The sequence below is a fragment of the Schistocerca piceifrons genome, chromosome 2 (assembly GCF_021461385.2).
Source record: "Schistocerca piceifrons isolate TAMUIC-IGC-003096 chromosome 2, iqSchPice1.1, whole genome shotgun sequence".
NCBI classification, from domain to species: Eukaryota; Metazoa; Arthropoda; class Insecta; order Orthoptera; family Acrididae; genus Schistocerca; species Schistocerca piceifrons.
This window is the reverse complement of record NC_060139.1, coordinates 310,187,670-310,204,434: the sequence shown is the minus strand read 5'-3', so window position 1 is coordinate 310,204,434 and position 16,765 is coordinate 310,187,670. Positions and strand designations below refer to the sequence as shown.

Below are 16,765 nucleotides of genomic sequence, written 5' to 3'. Positions count from 1 at the left end.
GAAGTGCCACAGAATTTGTATCACTTGCCCCAATGCAACCACAGTCCAGAGCAGCAGCCTGAAGCCTGCTGACCACAACCAACACAGCTTTCAGCTGTTTGCGGACAGTGGCCAATTCCCCCTGCATTCGTACACAACAAGTGCAGTCCCTTGCCAGCTTTAATATATTTTTATCTATATCACAAGTAATGTAATACTTCTCCAAATAGTCACTGTGTGCCACCTAAGTTCTGCTGCTACACTACTTGCAATTTATACTATACAAGAAAGTGGACTCTCACAAAGATAATGCACTAGAATTTATATATACACTATTCTGCACAGTTTACTGTACAATCCCCTTCTTCACAGAAGTATATAGAAACAGAAACCAGAAAAAAATATTGTGTATAGAACAGAAACATCTGCTACTCCACCACACTTGTCCATTTGGCTATGTGCAGCCACTACACGCACAATATTACCAAAGGATGTGACGAGAAAATCGGAGATTGATCAGAGGAAATACTGGTGCTGCTGCTCATTCGACCCAAGACAGCAAGCAGAATTTCACCCTGCATATTCCAGTACACTTCTGAAGCAATTCTGAGCATATGTGAAGACATTTACATGGCAAATACTGTTGTTTTTAATAAGAAAATTAACTATTTTGTAGTCTGTCACACATTAAACAAGATGTATACTGATTTTTGAAAGAGAGAAGAACAACGAACCAGCTATGCAAAGATGATAGTACACAACGGAGTAGTTCCTTTGAAAAGGATATGAAAGCAATTTTCTTCCCCATCTTTGTCCATTCAGAGCTTGAGCTCTGTCTCAAATGATGTATCAATTGCATATTGAATCATAATCTTACTTCTTTTTTCTACATGCACATCTTTATAGTATATCACACTTTTAGAAACTCTCTAATTAATGAATTTAATTAATTTCACTTCAGAAGAATGGGACTTCTACAAGAAATGAAATTTTACATAGTGTAAATGTGGTGTGCGGGTGGGTGGGTGAGGGAGGGGAGGAGTGGGGGTAGAGGGGAGTGTGGGAAGGAGGGGGGGGGGGGGGGGGGATTAAGGAACACATTTTACATCAAAATACAAAATACAGTGATCCAAATACACAAGAATTGATCAACAAAGACTAAGAGTGATTTCTCTTTCACAGATGTTTATTATTACTCCACTCCAATGCATTTTCAAAGTACTCCCTCCCCATACCCCACTTGAATGCAGTTTTTATTGCGTATCTGGCAGTCTGTGCTTCCTCAGTTTAGTCAATACTCATGAATAGTATGCTACTGTAACAGCAGTGTGAGGGGAATCCTAAATGCCGGTAAATCATTCCACGACAGTCTAAACATAAAATCATCACTTTCCCTTCTGATGGAACAACTTTTGTGTTTTTCCCGTTTGGGAACCTTGCAATTTCCACACTGCACTGGCTTGTTTTCCTTCAGGACCATAATGACACAACCATGACTCATCACTCGTGATAAGGGAGTCCAGCAACACATCCCCTCCATCAGCAAAGAGACACAGCACCTCACTGTTTGTCTCTGTCTCCATTCACATAGCCTTTTGTTTGGGAATCAACAGACACAGCACCAACCGGACATGAACATGGATCATATGGAGAGGATAATATGTAATGAACCTCGCCGTTGGTGGGGAGGCTTGCGTGCCTCAACGATACAGATAGCCGTACCGTAGGTGCAACCACAACGGAGGGGTATCTGTTGAGAGGCCAGACAAATGTGTGGTTCCTGAAGAGGGGCAGCAGCATTGTCAGTAGTTGCATGGGCAACAGTATGGATGATTGATTGATCTGGCCTTGTAACACTAACCAAAATGGCCTTGCTGTTCTGGTACTGCGAACGGCTGAAAGCAAGGGGAAACTACGGCCGTAATCTTTCCCGAGGGCATGCAGCTTTACTGTATGCTTAAATGATGATGGTGTCCTCTTGGGTAAAATATTCTGGAGGTAAAATAGTCCCCCATTCGGATCTCCGGGCGAGGACTACTCAAGAGGATATCGTTATTGGGAGAAAGAAAACTGGCGTTCTATGGATCGGAGCATGGAAGTCAGATCACTTAATCAGGCAGGTAGGTTAGAAAATTTAAAAAGTGAAATGGATAGGTTAAAGTTAGATATAGTGGGAATTAGTGAAGTTTGGTGGCGGGAGGAACAAGACTTTTGGTCAGGTGAATACAGGGTTATAAATACAAAGTCAAATAGGGGTAATGCAGGAATAGGTTTAATAATGAATAAAAAAATAGGAGTACGGGTAAGCTACTACAAACAGCATAGTGAACACATTATTGTGGTCAAGATAAACACGAAGCCCACACCTACTACAGTAGTACAAGTTTATATGCCAACTAGCTCTGAAGATCATGAAGAAATTGATGAAATGTATGATGAGATAAAGGAAATTATTCAGGTAGTGAAGGGAGACGAAAATTTAATAGTCATGGGTGACTGGAATTCGAGAGTAGGAAAAGGGAGAGAGGGAAACGTAGTAGGTGAATATGGATTGGGGCTAAGAAATGAAAGAGGAAGCCGCCTGGTAGAATTTTGTGCAGAGCATAACTTAATCATAGCTAACGCTTGATTCAAGAATCACGTAAGAAGGTTTTATACATGGAAGAACCCTGGAGATACTAAAAGGTATCAGACAGATTATATAATAGTAAGACAGAGATTTAGGAACCAGGTTTTAAACTGTAAGACATTCCAGGTGCAGATGTGGATTCTGACCACAATCTATTAGTTATGAACTGTAGATTAAAACTAAAGAAACTGCAAAAAGGTGGGAATTTAAGGAGATGGGACCTGGATAAACTGACTAAACCAGAGGTTGTACAGAGTTTCAGGGAGACCATAAGGGAGCAACTGACAGGGATGGGGAAAAGAAATACACTAGAAGAGGAATGGGTAGCTTTGAGGGATGAAATAGTGAAGACAGCAGGTAAAAAGAAGAGGGCTAGTAAAACCCTTGGGTAACAGATGAAATATTGAATTTAATTGATGAAAGGAGAAAATATAAAAATGCAGTAAATGAAGCAAGCAAAAAGGAATACAAACGTCTCAAAAATGATATCAACAGGAAGTGCAAAATGGCTAAGCAGGGATGGCTAGAGGCCAAATGTAAGGATGTAGAGGCTTTTCTCGCTAGGGGTAAAATAGATACTGCCTACAGGAAAATTAAAGAGACCTTTGGAGAAAAGAGGACCACTTGTATGAGTATCAAGAGCTCAGATGGAAACCCAGTTCTAAGCAAAGAAGGGAAAGCAGAAAGGTGGAAGGAGCGTATAGAGGGTCTATACAAAGGCGAGGTACTTGAGAACAATATTATGGAAATGGGAGAGGATGTAGATGAAGATGAAATGGGAGATATGATACTGCGTGAAGAGTTTGACAGAGCACTGAAAGACCTGAGTCGAAACAAGGCCCCCGCAGTAGACAACATTCCATTAGAACTACTGACAGCCTTGGGAGAGCCAGTCCTGACAGAACTCTACCGTCTGGTGAGCAAGATGTATGAGACAGGTGAAATACCTTCAGACTTCAAGAAGAATATAATAATTCCAATCCCAAAGAATGCAGGTGTTGACAGATGTGAAAATTACCGAACTATCAGTTTAATAAGTCACAGCTGCAAAATACTAACGCAAATTCTTTACAGACGAATGGAAAAACTGGTAGAAGCCAACCTCGGGGAAGATCAGTTTGGATTCCGTAGAAATGTTGGAACACGTGAGGCAATACTGACCTTACGACTTATCTTAGAAGAAAGATTAAGGAAAGGCAAACCTACGTTTCTAGCATTTGTAGACTTAGAGAAAGCTTTTGACAATGTTGATTGGAATACTGTCTTTCAAATTCTGAAGGTGGCAGGGGTAAAATACAGGGAGCAAAAGGCTATTTACAATTTGTACAGAAACCAGATGGCAGTTATAACAGTCGAGGGGTATGAAAGGGAAGCAGTGGTTGGGAAGGGAGTGAGACAGGGTTGTAGCCTCTCCCCGATGTTATTCAATCTGTATATTGAGCAAGCAATAAAGGAAACAAAAGAAAAGTTCGGAGTAGGTATTAAAATCCATGGAAAAGGAGTAAAAACTTTGAGGTTCGCTGATGACATTGTAGTTCTGTCAGAGACAGCAAGGAACTTGGAAGAGCTGTTCAACGGCATGGACAGTGTCTTGAAAGGAAGATATAAGATGAACATCAACAAAAGCAAAACGAGGATAATGGAATGTGGTCGAGGTAAGTCGGGTGATGCTGAGGGAATTAGATTAGCAAATGAGAGACTTAAAGTAGTAAAGGAGTTTTGCTATTTGGGGAGCAAAATAACTGATGATGTTCGAAGTAGAGAGGATATAAAATGTAGACTGACAATGGCAAGGAAAGTGTTTCTGAAGAAGAAAAATTTGTTAACATCGAGTGTAAATTTAAATGTCAGGAAGTCGTTTCTTAAAGTATTTGTAGGGAGTGTAGCCTTGTATGGAAGTGAAACGTGGACGATAAATAGTTTAGACAAGAAGAGAATAGAAGCTTTCGAAATGTGGTGCTACAGAAGAATGCTGAAGATTAGGTGGGTTGATCACATAACTAATGAGGTGGTATTGAATAGAATTGGGGAGAAGAAGAGCTTGTGGCACAACTTGACAAGAAGATGGGATCAGTTGGTAGAACATGTTCTGAGACATCGAGGGATCACCAATTTAGTATTGGAGGGCAGCGTGGAGGGTAAAAACCGTAGAGAGAGACCAAGAGATGAATACACTAAGCAGATTCAGAAGGATGTAGGCTGCAGTAGGTACTGGGAGATGATGAGGCTTGCACAGGATAGAGTAGCATGGAGAGCTGCATCAAACCAGTCTCAGGACTGAAGACCACAACATCAACAAGAATAATGCCATGTGAAATTCTCAACACTTCACTGAGGTTATCCACTGATCCTCACATAGAATCATAGCAGCCATATTGATGTTGACTTCAGTCAGAGTGGAAGCCAAAACACCAGGCCCACCTTTCTCTGAAATCCTTGAACATGTAAACACTGCTGCACAAGATAGTACACCTACACCATTTGCTTGCCACAGCTTTTCGTAAGTTGCAGTGGCTGCACGGTTTAAACGAACAAAGAATTCTCATAACGCGCCGTGCTGCACCTATCACGTGACCTCCACAGTTTGGTACATGAAATGCAAAGAACGTCTACACAATAGAGCATTACTACCAAACTACTGATACGAGAGTGCTGCCACCTTTAGACATTATATATAAAAAAAACTCTCTTTTCAGATATTCATGATACAGATGGGAAACTATCATGGAAGCTACAGGAAAAAAGCCAGCCCTCATAATTACCTCAACTTCCTCACCATACAACCTTGCACCCTATGTCCAGAATCAGTGTCACAAAGACAACACAAGCAACATGTGTCCAGTGGCAGTAGCTTAACATCTTTTGCTATATTTGGTGAACACGCTTTCGAAAATGTCATTATAGAATATTCACGATATTAGCTAACAATGAAGTGGCAAAAGATGTAAAAAAAAGCTGTATGTACAATTACATAAGACAAAACAGATTTAGGATGTATAATGTAACAAAAAAATAAAAAAGTATCATTTATTTATTAACTCGTCCAGCGATTAGCTCAAGATGATATAGGAGTTGTCATCATTATACAATGAAGTACACAGCATCCACCACCATCACTTCTGAATTTTTTGCAGATGTTCCAAGACATAAAGGCAAATAAAACAAGACCATCCTGTAAAATAAGGAGTAAATGAAGCGGCATAAGTTGAGCAATCACAACAGAAAAGAATGCATATGTTATATACGAGGGTCATCCAATAAATAAGGTAACTTTCTTTTGCCTCAAAGCACAGTTTTGTTCACGATTTAAATAAACCTTATTTTTCCTGAATTCTTTCCTTATAAAGCTCTATTTTTTAATATAATTTCTGTTCAATCCTTTATTTAAGTGCTCATTTTATGCTCGCCAAACTGCATCATAACTTCTTGCCTTTCAAACTCAATAATATATAAATTTTCAGTTGTTGCTATACAATGAAGTACATACATTTTCTCTTCAGTTGGTTTTATGGGAAGAGACCAAGTACTTGGTGGGTACTATGTCTTAATAAACATACAGAACATCATTTCCACAAGGTTGTTAGTTTACATGCATGCTTTATTAAGCACCAGTAACTACTTTCGAGTATGTGCTGATTTTTATGTGCACAAATGGATGTGGAACTTATGAGGATAGTGCATCCACAACCATTTGTGCACTAGAGAGTGAGCACATGCTTGAAACTAGGCACTGGTGATTAAAATACTGATTTGAACAACAGCTTGGTGGAAATGCAGTCATTCTTTAGACCATGGAATTTGTATGAAAGAATAGGGTGTAAGAACAAGAACCTGATGGAGTGTCTTTACCTTTTGCAGATGATATAACTTTTTTATTCTCTCGATGTAGTCCCTAAACAGTTCAACCAACTTCTGGAGGCAGAAGCGGAGGCAGGATTTTTGATCCTGTTTTAGAAAAAACAGTTCAGAACAAACATTATATCTATAGTCAGATGACTAATGGTAAAGCAGGGGTAAATGAGTAAACAGCCTTTAACCTAAGCAGCCATATGATGCAAGAACCAAGTTTACATCTATGCCAAACTTAAACAGTACCATACAGTCCTCCCACTAGACGCTCTACATGCAGATGACTTCCTCGCAATTAATCATAGCCAAACACTAACAAACAGAAAGTCAATACATGGCTCAAACAATGCAAGGAAGCGCTCCAAGGAAGAAGAATGTGAACTTGTTAAGGAAATGTGATAGAGAGAGAGAGAGAGAGAGAGAGAGAGAGAGGGGGGGGGGGAGGAGGGGGGAGGGGGGGGGAGCTGGGGACAACTGTTTTAAAAAGAATTTTGTTTAGATTCCACTTATTACATGGTTTTCAGCAGTAGATTTTTCTTTGAGAATTCTGTAAAGCTGGGACGGCCACGAATTCCGCACACACTCGCGAAGCTCTATCGCCTGGCTGCACACTTACCCCACTACCCTGCTATGCTGTGAGCACAATGTTGTTGATACATGCAGCTGTCACTATCTCAAAATCAATCAAAACTTTTTCCACCATAGATAGGAGACCTCGTGTCTCCTTGTAAAAACAACATATACTGGGCATGTATGCAATGTCATATATCTAAGTTAATGTCCCATTAGCATTAAACAGACTTCTGCAGTGAATTAATGAGAAACAAAAAGGAGTTGTACGAAAGTTACAGAAACAATCTAGTCTCGTTATCAAATGCAAAAGAAATGACAAACTAAATGTTCAATACTTCAGGCTGTTATCAGATTCCAATCAGAGTCAAATGATGGAAACGAAATTAATCATAATACATACGTTCATCCATCTTCAAGATTACATCAGATCGTAGAAATTGATCAGCAATAACTTACTTTGGCTTAACATTTGCGAGGCAGCATTCAATAGCCTGGAATCGGAGTCTTAAGAAGTCTGTTCGCAAGTGAAACACCTGTTTCTGCTTGACATCAGCCGAGTCCCCATAATCAAGATAGAAAAGCAGCAAGTCACTTTCTTTTGGATCGTACTCATCCAGAGTAACATTTCTCACTATGGCCCTATACCACATTTCATCATTAGTAAAGGGTGCTGCTACTAGCTGTCCTACACTTATCTGAAATACAAAAACTAAATATGAACAGTAATAAGGAGAAAAGTGAAGCAGAAATAATGAAATGATATTTTACTGATAGAAAATTATCTGTAGAGGCAAAATGAAAATATGATTTACTCACCTCATTTACTCTATGAATTTCTTGATTTTCCTCTTTGCTGTAATACTGCGTCATTTCTTCTACGAGATGGTCTAGTTCAACTGCATGTTGTCCCACCAACTGAAAGAAAGAAAGAGTTCCTACTAGGAATCTGTTTTCTCCACCCTGCCCCCTCTTGTACATGCACACATGCACCCAAATTATATTATTGCGAGTTGTCCCAGCTCCGTACGCCCTTTTTGCCATCCCATTCCTCTTCTATCCAATCCTTACTATGATAATACTTTCATCTTTTGTTCAGACATCTTTACATCTTGACCTTCCTCTAACTTTTGATCTCGCACTCCTTTTCATCGGTTTCATAGTGATCACATACCTCTCACCTGCCACACTTAGTTGTGTGCACTATGTTATAGCTCATGCAGGATACGGTGGCCGATGCGCAGTGACCAGTTTTCATCCAAAGCACTGGGTGAGTTCATTCATTTGTTCAGAAAGGGAGGCCGAGAAACGTTTGTCACCTTTCGGCTTGTCGGCGATGACAGACTTGACATGCACACTCTGCAATCTTTTTCAAGTGCTTTTACAAAAACTATTCAGTAAAAAAAATTCATTTTTGTTTTACTTACAGCTTTATGTGAGGCTCATGATGAAGTGTCTTACTTTTACGTAAATATCACAATAACTATGACCATTAATGAAATTATGTGTACAGTGTGAAATTTGGAAAACTGTGCAATCAAAAACTGAGGTTGCTACGATTTTGTGTTTGGTGCACAATATGTTGTGTATTAAATTTAGCTAACATATTGATTCTTTAGACTTGGGTACAGGTATCTGTCACCAATCTCGAGAAAATTGATCTAATGTAGCATACTCATTTCCAATCGCGTCATGCTGGCGATACAGCCAGAGTGAAAGATCCACAATGTTTCTCGTATTTCATAAATAGTTTAAGATATCTAAATGAGATACTGACAAATGATGGCACCCTAAGAGGAGAGTATTTGACCTATCATTATTATGTAAAACTCAATTATCTACCGTGTTATTCCAATAATTGAAGACTTCTTCAGTGAAAGAATGTAATTTTTAAGAGCCGTCAATAGCTGGTGAAACAAGAAGTGCTGTGGGTTTTGGAACAACATATATGAAGACATCACACTTTTTTACCCTTTTCTTTACAGAGGATGTGACTTTACTTTTACTCAGTTTCTCACTTAATAAACCACTGTTTCAGAATTCTCTCACAACAGTGTAAACTACGTTGTGTTTTGGCCAAAGAAGCAAATTTTGACACGACAACCAGAGAAATGCATGTAGGTTTTACTCAAAATTCGCCACTTATGACACTTCTCTGAAAGCTGAAAATGGTTAACAAACCAGGCAAAAATAGATACCTGCATCTTCAATGGAATTCTTTTTAAATACTAACAAAAGTAGAAGTGACAGATCTTTTTGAATGGTCACCTTGCAAGTGTGGGCATGGAGGGGACCCAGTTAATATTTACAAAAAATGTGAGTGTAGGCTTCAGTTGATGACTTTCCTCCTACAGTGCTCCGAGTGACCCCTGACCACTGACCACTGCCGCTCTCCCCCATGCTTCCCCAGCTGACTGCACATCTATTGACCACAGCATTTTGCATGCACTATATTACTTATTTTATTTACACATCTAGTTAAACAGGACCAAATTGAGGAGCAAATCTCCAAGGTCATGGAATGTGTCAGTGCATGAAATAACAGATAAAATAACATGTTTATGAACCACCCCTCCCCCCCCCCCCAAAAAAAAAAAAATTAAAAAAATAAATCAAGGAACTCCTCAAAAGAATAGGTGGAGAAACTCTTCAGTTTTTTTTTTTTTTTTTTGAAAGGACGTGGATTACTGTTAAGATTTTTGAATTCTTGTGGTTGCTTATTGAAAATGAATGCAGCAGTATACCACACACCTTTCTGTACAAGAGTTAAGGAGGTGTGATCCAAATGCAGACTGGATTTCTGCTGAGTATTAAATGAGTGGAAGCAAGCTGCTAATTCTTGAGGATAAGCTGAGATTTTTTAACAAGAAACAACAGTACACACACACACACACACACACACACACACACACACACACACACACACACACACACACACACACAGAGAGAGAGAGAGAGAGAGAGAGAGAGAGAGAGAGAGAGAGAGAGAGAGAAAGAGAGAAAGAGAGAGAGAGAGAGAGGGGGGGGGCAATGTCAAAATACTCAGACTAGTGAACAGGGGTTGAAAAGAGGTTTGTGAGCTTACACCACTTATTGCCCGAACTGCCCGTTTCTGAGCCAAAAATATCCTTTTAGAATGAGAAGAGTTACCCCAAAATATAATACCATACAACATAAGCGAATGAAAATAAGCAAAGTAGACTAATTTTCGTGTCGAATGATCACTTACTTCAGACACCATTCGAACAATAAAAATGGCAGCATTAAGTCTTTAAACAAGATCCTGAACTTGGGCGTTCCACGACAGTTTGCTATCTATCTGAACACCTAGAAATTTGAACTGTTCAGTTTCACTAATCATATGCCCATTCTGAGAAATTAAAATGTTGGGTTTTGTTGAATAGTGTTTTAGAAACTGTAAAAACTGAGTCTTACTATGATTTAGTGTTAGTTTATTTTCTACAAGTCATGAACTTTTGTCATGAACTGCACTATTTGAAACAGCGCATATGTTGCACACAACATCCTTCACTACCAAGCTAGTGTCATCAGCAAACTGAAATATTTTAGAATTATCTGTAATACTAGAGGGTGTATCATTTATATAAATAAGGAACTGGAGTGGACCTAACACTGATCCCTGAAGTACCCCCCATTTGGCTGTACCCCACTCAGACCCCACATCACAGCCATTCTCAACACTGAATAATGACCTTTTGCTGTCTATTTTTAAAGTAAGAGGTGAGCCAATTGTGAGCTACTCCCTGTATTCCGTAATGGTCCAACTTCTGGAGCAGTATTTTGTGATCAACACAATGAAACACCTTAGTTAAATAAAAATTTGCCTAGCCTTCAAAACTTTCTGTTTAATCCATTCAGTAACTCGCAGAGAAAAGAGAATATAGCTTTTTCAGTTGCTAAATGACTCCTGAAGTCTGACTGTACATTTGATAGCAAATTATGTGATACAAAATGATTAATTATCCCTACATACACAGCCTTTTCAATAACTTTAGCAAACACTGATGACACAGAAATAGGTCTAAAACTGTCTACATTATCCCTTTCTCTTCTTTTTTTATAAAGCCGCTTTACTACTGAGTAGTTTAATCATCCAGGAAACTGGCCAGTCTTAAAGGAAAAATTACAAATATGGTTAACTACAGGACTAACATGTGCAACACAGTACTTTAATATTCTGCTAGGCACTTCATCATATCCATGAGAGTACTTAGTCTTCAGTGATTTAATTACTGACTCTGTCCCCCCCTTTGTCAGTATCACAGAGGAGTATTTCAGACATCAGTCTCGGAAAGGCATTTTACACGAGAGTTATATGATTCCCTGTAGAAACTAAATTTTTATTTAATTCACCAGCAATGCTCAGAAAGTGATAATTAAATACTGTACATATAACTGACTTATCAGTAACAGATATTTTTACCATGAATTGATTTCATACTGTCGACCTTATGCTGCTGACCAGTCACTTCCTTCACAACTGACAATATGGTTTTAATTTTATCCTGTGAATTAGCTATTCTATTTGCATACCACATACTCTTTGCCTTCCCAACAACCTTTTTAAGCACCTTCCAATACTGTCTGTAATGGGCTACTGTAGCTTGATTGTGACTATTGCTAAAATTTTGATACAATTCCCACTTTGTTCTACAAGATATCATTAACCCTCTAGTCAGCCACCCAGGCTGGCTTTTACTGTTCATATCCCCTTTAGAATGTTCTAATGGAAAGCAACTCTCAAACAGCATGAGAAATGTGTTAAGAAAAGCATTATATTTGTCATCTATGTTATTGGCACTATAATCATTCTGTCACTTTTGTTCCTTAGCGAGATTTAAAAGACTCGCTGTCGCTGTTGGATTAGCTTTCCTACATAGTTTGTAATTATATATGACTTTTGTTTGAGTACAAAAGCCTTTTAGTGTTAAAATTTGCACATCATGGTCTGAAAGGCCATTCACCCTATAGCGTCCCCAGTAAAATAATACGAAAAGACTTAAAAAACAGTACCGTATTTACTCGAATCTAAGCCGCACTCGAATCTAAGCCGCACCTGAAAAATGACTCGAAATAAAGGGAAAAAGAATTTCCCGAATCTAAGCTGCACCGGAAATTTGAGACTCGAAATTCAAGGGGAGAGTAAAGTTTTAGGCCGCACCTCCAAATCAAAACAAAGTTGGTCCATTGTAGTATGAGACACAATGAATGATGATAGAGCTACAGTAGTTTGGTTTGAGTCGTAAGCTTAGCAGTTAAGCTTTACCAGGTAGCCATTGCTATGCGTCAGGCGCTTCATTTTTCACGTGCTTCGTCTGGTTTGAATCGATTGCTTATTTTGCTTTGATCTGATAAGTGCTGTTTTCTTTGTTATAGGTGTTCACGTCACTCAAAGCTGAAAATGCTTTACTGTACTGTGTCACGCATTGTTTGTCGCATTCTGATGGTGCGTGTTTACGGCCTGTCGCCGTTCGCGGCATGGCTTGCTTTTGAGCGCGCTACCACCGCTTACAATTAAAAAAAAAAAAAAAAAAAAAAAGAGAGAGTAATCGTCTCATTTGCGGAACAATGGCAAGAGACTGCTATTTGTTGTTACTCACACCGCTGCTTTCTTTGATAATGATCAACAAGAACCAAATAATAGACTGCATATGATAGAACATGTTCTGAACAAGAGTTAGGCGAAAATGTTTCTCCGTTTGAAAATCTTTGCGACCGCTTCTTTAGTATATCAAATTCTGTACAGAAATTAGAGTCATCTTAGAATTAAAAATCTAGTCAGTTGCCGTGCTTCATTTCTGACTGTATCACTATTAGGCATAAGAATAATACAAATATAAACATGACACGATACGTATATTCTTCCGCGTTTGCTGTTGTCTCACTCTAGTTTCGTAGTTTATTAGGCAGACAGGATTTCAATGAGATAGCAGCAAACACGAAAGAATACATGGCAAAATGTTGATATTTGTATTATTCTTATGGTGAAGAGAATACTGCACGAGATTCACATTTCATCAGGTTCCTATTAGCAACCATCTCTTCTCACAGGTAGGAAAAAATTCAGAAAGTAGAGTTGGCCATATTAACAAACATCCCAAACAGTCTTGCATGTCGGATTTTCGTAGTACATTGAAATTCTGCTACATTCGAAGATGAACAATACGGAATTTGTATTTACTTCATTGGATAATGTATGAAAATGCAGTGGTCGAAACTCGGGGTGGAGAAAAAAAGCTCGTCTTCCACCTTTTTTTTTTTTTTAATTTATTTACTGACACGGAGGTTTTGGCGCCAGTATTTATCTTGGCGCCTACAAAGCATGCCTGTGTAGCACTACATATATTCGACGGCAGAAGTTAGTTGTGGCGGCACCTACCAACATTTTTCAGAACTTCCACTTGCTTTGCACTCGATTCTAAGCCGCTGACGGCTTTTTGGATTACAAAAACTGGAAAAAAGTGCGGCTTAGATTCGAGTAAATACGGTATTTATAAAGAAGAGACATTTAAAAATTGAATAATATACATTTTTCTCATGTACTCGTATTATAATAATTTCTCTGTATAAGCTTTGAGGGCAAAGAAATATAACAAAATGATCTAAAGAGATGACAAGATACGCTCTTTTGTTAATTTTTTAGTCGTCTTCACTTCTTCTCTTGTCTTGGTTGCGTGTAGACGGACTTCTTGAGAGTGCTGGCAAATGTAAGCATATATGCACTAATTATGCAGATAATATATTGGTTTAATATTATTGTTCACTTTTAATTTGTAAGAGGTGATCCCAATTTCATGTCCGCCTTCCCTTGAATTAACCTGCATTCGAGTAATTTACAATTCAACAATCGCAGCGGCCGATGCAGCCAACAACGCCATTACGTGGCGATATTAACTTATAAAAATTAGCGGAAGGGATAAACTCGCCCGCTATTAACATAATATACATTTTTCTCAACAGCCGCCCAACGTTGCAGAAAATGCGTAGCTTTAAGATTCTTATTTTCAATACAACAGCCGAGGCCAGTAGTGTAGCGCTTGACACAGTCACGTCGATTAAATATTTGGGCGTAACATTGCAGAGCGATATGAAGTGGGACAAGCATGTAATGGCAGTTGTGGGGAAGGCGGATAGCCATCTTCGGTTCATTGGTAGAAATTTGGGAAGATGTGGTTCATTTGTAAAGGAGACCGCTTATAAAACACTAATATGACCCATTCTTGAGTACTGCTCGAGCATTTGGGATCCCTATCAGGTCGGATTGAGGGAGAACATAGAAGCAATTCAGAGGCGGGCTGCTAGATTCGTTACTGATTGGTTTGATCATCACGCGAATGTTAGGAACTCGGGTGGGAGTCTCTGGAGGAAAGGAGGCGTTCTTTTTGTGAATCACTACTGAGGAAATTTAGAGGACCAGCATTTGAGGCTGACTGCAGTACAATTTTACTGCCGCCAACTTATATTTCGCGGAAAGACCACAAAGATAAGATAAGAGATATTACGGCTCGTACAGAGGCTTATAGGCAGTCATTTCTCCCTCGTTCTGTTTGGGAGTGGAACAGGGAGAGAAGATGCTAGTTGTGGTACAAGGTACCCTGTGCCATGCACTGTATGGTGGATTGCGGAGTATGTATGTATGTAGATGTAGCCAGAGCCAGGACTCCGACTGCACTGCAATGGTTAACGGAGGTAAGAAAAAAATACTCTTGAGGGTGTGTGGGCAACAACTGTAAATAATAACTAAAGATTTTTGCTTTAAAGTGTACTGACTAGCCGAGAAAATAAATATGAAAAAATTTATTCCATTGTTCAACTTATATGACCATGTTTTAAGATTCAGCGAGTCTAACGTTCATTAACGTAACAAAAATTTCCACTGAAGATTATTATTGTTAAAAAGGAGAACTTCACAAAAGCATTTAATTGTAAATCAACATTGAATGAAATATCATTTTGATTAAGGCCCACCACGTAAGTCAGCAACAATCACCATTACCAATAAATTTTTGTGGGAAATAATATATCAAATTACAACAGTTGACAGACCCGAGAACCCTTTTACTAACAGAATGCCCATCTAGTAATGAAGAATGAATAAAAAATATTGTCTCTGGTTATTCTACTGTTCCCCTGCACCCTAATTGGAAAAAAAACACATTCTGCATCAGACCATATGAGTTTAGATCTATCAACATCCTTTTTCTTGCACAATCATGAACAAAATTAATATTGAAGTCATCACATATAACTGATTCCTGGTACTTCCATAAAGTGAACCAAGAATCCTCTCTAGCTTGAGCAGAAATGCTCTGAAGTTATAATTATGGAACCTATAAAAAACAATTAGAAGTTTAGCTTCACTAAAATTAAACTGCCCCAGAACAACATTCAAATATCTGTTCAGTGCAGTGGTGTGATATGTCTATGGACTTAAACGGAATATTGTTTTTTTTACGTACATGGCCACTCCCCTACTCTGCAAGGAACTCCTTGAAAAGAGCCAGCTAATCTGTATCCTGGTAGAAGAAGCCTCTGAATTGTCAAATTATTTAAGTGATGCTCCGATGTGCCAATAATGTCATATAAGAAGTTCACAAACTTTATCTCCAATACCTCTCATATATTGATGAAATATGTTAATTCCTTCTCCATTTGGAAACATTATGTTCTCCGAGGGTGAGCCCTTAGTTAGAGGGACTTCCTTTAAGCAGGTATACCTATCAGCTGACTTCAGTCTAAAAAAAGGTGCAGCTCTAACACCAACTACTACAGGAATTTTTCCATGAGTGATCCCACCACACTCACTACACTGTCACATATAAGCTTTGCCAGCCATCCCTTCCTATACCTATTTAAGTTCAGGTCATGAGATATTACAGAATCACAACCACTGATTAGTGCTACCCATAACTTATTCTTAACCCTCCTACATAGCCCCTTTCCCCTCCAACCATCCTTTCCGAGACAAATATTCACATTAGTGGCCTACAGCACCATACGATGAAGGTATCACAGAACCATTATTTTCCACACCTCATGTAGCTAGACACTAGAATTGTGGTGCTGGCGGAAATTAGGAAAATTTAGACCTAAGGTAATGAAACTTGTGTTATTTTTCCCAGCACCATGACCCTCACATTCAGCTGCATAGAGCCCAGAAAAACATTGCCTGTCATTTTTTTCCTAGCACTGTCTTCATGAACTGAGCTATTTGTTGGAGAAAGGGATGTATTTTTTTATAACAAATTTCATTAAGGAGTAAAGATATAGAAGATGTAGCTAGCAGACCCAGTTCTTTGAACAGAATTTGACAGGACGTGAATTCACACCACAAATAATGCATATTACACAGTTTGCGACTCTGAAAACTTTTGTCTGACTTTAAAGAGTTGGACCAACATATAAGACAATAAGGTATCACAGAATGAAAGTAAGCAAAGTATGCCAGCTTTTTTTATTGTATTGCCACTAACCTGCACAAAGAAACAGCTCGGATCTGTCAAAGCAGAAACAAAAACAGGAATGTAGCCATCTCCTCCAGCAGGATTCAGTTTCTCTGACACATATGACTTGTGGCTCTGGTAAAAACAACAAAGTACACAAATAAAAGCTGCAAGAAATAGGGTCGAGTTATTAAAATTTTGATTAATTCACATATTTTTAATACCAAATATTCCAATGCACCAGGTTAAAACATTTAATTCAGAATTAAGCAAT

The 16,765-nt window shown here is 38.7% G+C and overlaps 1 protein-coding gene across 2 annotated transcripts in view; it reads right to left on the bottom strand.

Annotated features, from left to right (window-relative positions):
• LOC124776321 (tudor and KH domain-containing protein homolog) overlaps window positions 1-16,765 on the bottom strand; it is a 73,869-nt gene that overhangs the window by 9,960 nt on the left and 47,144 nt on the right. For both annotated transcript variants that reach the window (XM_047251258.1, XM_047251259.1), the window contains 3 exons: window positions 16,522-16,626; window positions 7,847-7,945; window positions 7,487-7,725 (listed from right to left, as the gene is read on the bottom strand). In XM_047251258.1, coding sequence (XP_047107214.1) covers window positions 7,487-7,725; window positions 7,847-7,945; window positions 16,522-16,626 — 443 coding nt within the window. The remainder of the gene's footprint in view (window positions 1-7,486; window positions 7,726-7,846; window positions 7,946-16,521; window positions 16,627-16,765) is intronic.